Source organism: Mytilus galloprovincialis, chromosome 6, assembly GCF_965363235.1.
Source record: "Mytilus galloprovincialis chromosome 6, xbMytGall1.hap1.1, whole genome shotgun sequence".
NCBI classification, from domain to species: Eukaryota; Metazoa; Mollusca; class Bivalvia; order Mytilida; family Mytilidae; genus Mytilus; species Mytilus galloprovincialis.
The window spans coordinates 66,185,457-66,192,024 of record NC_134843.1 but is presented as its reverse complement, the minus strand read 5'-3'; the positions used below and the strand labels follow the sequence as shown (position 1 = coordinate 66,192,024).

The following is a 6,568-nucleotide window of genomic DNA, read 5'->3' as shown; positions in this document are numbered from 1 at the left end:
TATGGAGAACGCATTTTGACCAGTTTTTTTTCTAATTTTACAAAAGCTCAAAAAGAAATCGTTGTTAAGAAATAATTTTGTATCTTTGGTCAGTTTTAACAACAACTAGGTTGACGTTTCGTCCGCGAGAATATCAGTCGCTCTGTTGTAAAGACATTAAATATCATTGATACGATCATTTTCAAACAATTTAATGTACAAATAAAAGCAACAGTAGTAAACCGCTGTTCAAAAGCAATCAATCGACTGAGAGAAAACAAATCCAAGTTACAAGCTAACATCGAGGGGACACATAAGCTATAAGGAAAACCGAAGAACAGAAACACTGAAGTGCAACAAAATCCTAGCCTGGTGCAGGACATTTTAAGAAAAATGGCGGGTTGAACCTGGTTTGATAGCTAGTCGAACCTCCAGCTTATATGACAATGTTAAAAAAACTCCGGGAAAATGACAATATACGTGACAGGAATACAGTACATAAATGCATGCATTGTATAAAATGTCGAATTATTCAAACTCAGATTAAATTTTATGCATTAGATACATACCCTAAAGGTTAATTGTTTAAAAAAAAAAATAAGCAATGTTTTTTTTAATGTGTTTTCGCTTTTTATAATAATGATTACATTGAGCATCTCTGAAGCTGACTAGGCTCTTTTTACAAATATTGTGTATTTGAAAAATAAAAATATTGGAAATATTGTCATTCAGAAAATTGCAGGTAATGGTGTGATTATAAAAACGCAAAATAATGTTCCTTAGACTTTTCTATCACCACATGAAAAAGCATCATGGCAGTTATTATATCATTAACACATTAATTATCGTATATATATATATGATATTGTAAGGCCATCTTCGATATATGATTTTTAACCACCTATTCATATCTTTCACTTGTTTTAACAATAAAATCAATTAGGATATCAACATGAAAAATCTATACCAATCAAAGAATTTTTTGATTCTATGATCAATTAATTCATGTTCGTAAAATGATCGATTTGAAGTTCCTTCATAAAGTGTTGTACAATAAACAAAGTACAAAGACGAAACAATGTATATACTTAATGTATTCCTTGTGCAACTCTAAAGAAAGAAACACTAGTCACACTTGCTGTTTTAAAATTTTTGAAATTATTTTAATTACGGGATGTAACTCTCATGTACGAAAATCTATGATTCCATGCCCGGTTTGGTTATACATTTTTAGGCATTTTGTCGTTCATGTTCATATTACATTTAAGTTATATTGCCTTTACAACATTTGTATTAGATTTCAGGTTTTTTAATATATGGTCTCAACCTTAATGCAGAGACATTTATTGTCGAGAAATGCACATCATGTGCATTTTAATTCGTAATTCTAATTTGTTATGAACTATTTACTCGATATGCCCGACACATTGATAATAATGTATATGTATGTCTTCCATATTGAAAAAACAGACTAATGAAAATATCTTCTTTATTATATAAATAAAACATAAACTGACAACTTTTTCTGAACAATTATAACCCAGGTATATAAAACAATGATGCTTATGCATACTATGCACTAACAAAGAACATGATGAAATGTTTTGTTGTGCAATATAAAGTAAACTACTCGGCGGTGAATAATAAGATTAAAAGTAGTGCAGCTGACTTGGTGGTAAAAGAAAGATAATTAAATTCACTTGTGACTTTGTTACTACTACTTTATCAGAAGATATGACAAAATGATAGTATATAGTTAAATAGAAAATAAACTGATATCTTAAGTCCAAACATTTCAGTCAGCTAAGTCTTTGATAATATCTATTAAAAAATTAACTCAAATTGTAGTACTAATATATGCTTAATTGATACTTCGAGAAGAAGTTTTAAACAATGTCTTAATATTAAAAATTGTGCAATATAGGTGACATAGTATAAGAAGTGAGTAATAACAATATCGTCCAAGTACTTCAATATTTGATTCTTCTATTTGAAGGATATCACTTCTACACTTAATCTGTTCCATTCTTTTCATGAATCTGTAACTTTTGTAAATAAATTTCAAAAGGGCACAGCTGTACTACGAAATACACATATAACTAATTGCTTTCATGCTTATTGATAATTGTTGAAACAAGATGTATTTGGATAAAAAAAGTAATAAATAAGATGACATATTAACAAAATTATATGCAGTTTAATCACAGAATCTCTAGTTCATCACAGCCAATACTTTGATTGAATTTGAGTGAGTTCTGATATTCCAACTGAGTTTAGACAAAGTCAACTAGCTGGAACATTACTGTTGTATGTCTTCCTCCTTTTGTAATGTCCTTCAACTCCCTTCTCATGTTTTCTATTCGAGCTGAAAATAAAGAAAAAAAGATTCTCTGTTACATTTATCAATTAAAACAGAGGTTTGCTTCAACGAAACAAACAATCAAGTAACTTCATTGCTATGTCCGAGGTTATTTTCAATATTCAGAGTGTTTATATCAAAATTCGTAAGGGTTCCGCGGAACCCGTTTCCTCGCCATCTTTTGCTGATAGTCGCAGGCTCAACAAAAAAACGGGAGAAAAGGTATTAAAACATTTCCACTAAATACTATCTTTTGATTGCAAAATTTACTTTTAGATACTATCTTTAAATACACAAGCTTCTTTTCAAGTTTGGTAGAAATTCAGAATAATAAGAAAGTTATTAACATTTCAAAAACTTTAACCACAAGGTGAATATTTGTGGACGTCGTCGTCGGGCAGTTGGTAACATTTTTATTGCTGAAGGAATACTTGTATATATATAATTAATTTGAAATGATCTCATTGGGGATTTGTTTGGTCTCTGCAATTAAACTTTGGCTGCAAGGTAACTTTTGATTCGAGTATTCAGTAGAGTGAAGGAAGGTCCAGTTCTTCATTTTAGGTTTAGATTTAGAAGAAACATAAAACATTATACTGTTGTACAAAATTTCGTATGCCTATATGTTGGGATTTTATGTAAACTGCCGGGAACGTCATTCTTTCACCAAGTAAAATATGATACACACACGAAAAACGTCGTCGGTTTTTGAATTAATAGGAATAAAATTGAGAATGGAAATGGGGAATGTGCCAAAGAGACAACAACCCGACCATAGAAAAAAACTACTTAAGAAGACTGTATTTTTTTGTCTCGCTCCTATTGAAGTTCATCGGATTTCTTAGTTTTTGTTTGTTAGTCTGATTGGTCTTTTTCAGCAGTTATTGGGATTTGAACATCGGTAAACTACAGTTCCCTTCATTTACATTTTTTTAAACTCTCCACATTAACGTGAATCTGTATTGTGCAACCACTTACGATCGTTGTAGAATTCCCTGGCTTGATTTAATGAGTTGAATCTATGAACAGCCACCATTGTTCGTGACGTTGTCCACATTCCTCTCTCATTAACTATCCTGTCAGTCCAGACAACAAACGGTTCACCTCTCTGGTATTTGCTATCCTTTGTAAGAAGGTCTTCCATTGGTTCTTTTACATATTTATTCAACGCTTGTTTATTCATAACTTCTGGATATTCTGTCATTACATAGGTACTGCATTCAATATCTAAAAAAAGTAATAAGTTTTTGTTACTTCCATAATTCCAATCATTAAATCCAGTTTGATTACTATAATTACTCTCAAATATTCAGTTGAACAAGTACAACGTCCTACATGTATAATACACGTCATTAGATTTGAAGAGATGCTGTTGATAGTATTTACGGTACCAATTATACTGCAACGGATGCGCATCTCGACAATACATGTCTTTTCAGTGATGCTTTAGGCCAAACTATTTAAAAAACCAAAACTTATATAAACGTTGACGAGCTAATCAAACCAATAATGTCACAAAACAAAGCCATATCCGGACAATATGTACTGTATTCGAATACGACAAGACCCTTGTCATGCCAACTTTCATTTCAATAATCATTCAAATTACAAAACAAAATAGGGTGTCCAAACATACATTATTGTATTAATGAGTAGAATTCTGTAAACGATTCACGAAATTCAATCACGCGGTTTTGGATCAGTAACATATAAAAAAAAACGACGAACGAATGGGTTTAAACTGTTAAATTGTATATTCACTATTAAATAATTGCTCTCTGCTTTAATGTATATGCAACCAAATTAAGCCAATACATTTCTTTATGTTATTGTAGTTCTTTGTAAAAAAGAACACATATCTTAAATACATTTTTTGTACTTGTAATCGTTCTCGGAATGTAACAATATAAACAAGATATTGAAAAGTATCTAAATAAGAAATAAAGAAAATACATCCAGAAAAAGCCCCTACGATTACTATCCCGGCATGAAGACATTCCTTATCAAACAAATATATTGGATACAAGAATCTTGTGACACCATTTTTAACCAAAAGTGATATATATTTGTCTGCTAGGAACATATTTATTCAATCATCAAAGAATATAATTATATGAATATTAATTCCTTACCATTCATAGGAATATAATTTATAGGTAAAATAAGTAGTTCCACTCCGTATGGTTCTGGGAAGGAGGAAATCTTGAAGTCAACATCATAATGAACCCATGTTTTAGCCTGATCCACAGATGGAAACCATAGACACAATATGACGTAGTCTGTTGCATATTCCTCGTTTCTACTTCCAGTTTGCTCATACCAGTAGTCGCCTTTCCTTATCATTGGAGACTTTATATGCCAGTTTGTGAAATCTCCCATTACACTTATCTGAAAAATGTTAAATAGTATTTTTTTATATCAAATAATGCATTATTATAAATTTTCTAATATTTATTATGTTTTCATTTATTTCACGTTGTATTAAACTAATTGAAAGGTTTAGATCTCTTGGAAATAACTCGACGTAGTTAATCTAGATATATATTAAAAGGTACCTCAGCGACCAGACTTTTCATTGATAATTTACCTGATCTAACGTGGCTAAGCAACTGAAGTGTTACGGTATTACGAATAAATGCTATCTCGTTAAGATATCGCTTAGATGATATAATGATTTAGATGAAGCCTTACTTTACATGCATATTAATGCCTATTCCAAGTTTAAGACTTTAATCACCAACATTCCATAGTGTTTTGCTGTTTATAATAAATAGTGTTGTTTATTACCCTTAACCTCATTTCTACAGAACACTAAATTCTCTTTTTAGTTGGTTCATGCCTTTTCGAATGACCAACTAGTCTTTGAAATGCTGTTACTCCACGTACATTTAAATCTTTAAAATATTTACATTATATAACACGAGTTTCCTCTTCAGAGTTTAAGAAAAATTTGGGATGATCGATCTTAAAAAGATTGGTAACAATCCATTAGTAGATGTTTATAATTAATATACCTTATCTGGAGTTGCTATGCCTTTTAAGTGACCAGACATCTTTAGAATACTCTTGTGTCTTTGGAAGGATCTCTTAATATCAAACATTGCATCCTTCTGAGTTCTAATAAACAGGTAAGCTCCACTTTCAGAACGAGCAGGCTGAACAAAAAAGCAGATATAAATACAACCGAAGATACGATGCATTCTCATTCAAGTCCACATATATGAAAACAATTGATAAAGTTATATGAACACTTTAAATTAAAGAAAGAAACTCGAATATCGGAATAATTATCAGTTTCTGTTCCGAGCAATAAAAAATTGTTTGTGATGTTCATGCCACTGATAGTCCAATAAATAAAAAAAATATTGTCATTTTCATATGATGCACAAAGTTCAATAAATAAAAAAAAATATCATTTTCATATGATGCCACAAGAAAGATCAATAAGTAAACACAAGACTAACGGCATGGGACGAGTTATGTGTTTGAATATTCATTTGGATTTTTCTTCAAGGGCTGGAATCTTGAGTTTTTTGCACAAATTTGGCAAGCGATATATCATAGATTGAAAGACTTTATATGGAGGATTGAATCTTGAAAACACTTTTTGTTTGTTTTCAGTACCATGTATGTCGCTAATTGGAAAATATTGTGATCTACAAAGTTATATTGACCTTATAATCATAAAACAATAATGTTATCTGTAAACTTTAAAGTTTTTGTAATGAATACAAAAAGTTTTCTATCTAAAATATTATAAATAGTTTTACTTACTCGCTGCATATTCGACTTGTAGTCAGTCTATGAAATAAGTATATTAAAACAATACTTTTAAAACGTTATAATCCTTTATCATTTAAAACAACAAATTAAATTAATATTTACACATTAAAAGCGCAAATGTTGGTAGATAAAATATCTGCCAAATTCAACTGTAAGCACGTTTTACAACCATGTTACATACTTCAAGACAATTAAACAGCCGACAATAGCTTTGAATAATAGAATGAACATCTGAAATTATCAATTTTTAACAAAACATTTGTTTCTATATTTTTTGTGTTTACACCCATTTGTGTGAAGATTACCGCAAATAAATTCTCATTAAAGAAATGAAAATAATGTTCTTCTCAGATACAAACAGAAAACAATCATTCATAGTTTGTATCGATAAATATTTTCAAGGAGACGCATGGTCAGTAGAAAGGATTTTAAGGAAGTCAGTGCCTG

The 6,568-nt window shown here is 30.4% G+C and overlaps 1 protein-coding gene across 10 annotated transcripts in view; it reads right to left on the bottom strand.

The window, feature by feature from the left end:
• Window positions 1–1,451: 1,451 nt before the first annotated feature.
• LOC143080137 (uncharacterized) overlaps window positions 1,452–6,568 on the bottom strand; it is a 36,419-nt gene continuing 31,302 nt past the window's right edge. For all 10 annotated transcript variants that reach the window (XM_076255844.1, XM_076255849.1, XM_076255853.1 and 7 more), the window contains 5 exons: window positions 6,113–6,139; window positions 5,353–5,493; window positions 4,471–4,726; window positions 3,317–3,565; window positions 1,452–2,344 (listed from right to left, as the gene is read on the bottom strand). In XM_076255844.1, the coding sequence (XP_076111959.1) occupies window positions 2,253–2,344; window positions 3,317–3,565; window positions 4,471–4,726; window positions 5,353–5,493; window positions 6,113–6,139 (765 nt within the window). In that variant the 3' untranslated portion in view covers window positions 1,452–2,252. The remainder of the gene's footprint in view (window positions 2,345–3,316; window positions 3,566–4,470; window positions 4,727–5,352; window positions 5,494–6,112; window positions 6,140–6,568) is intronic.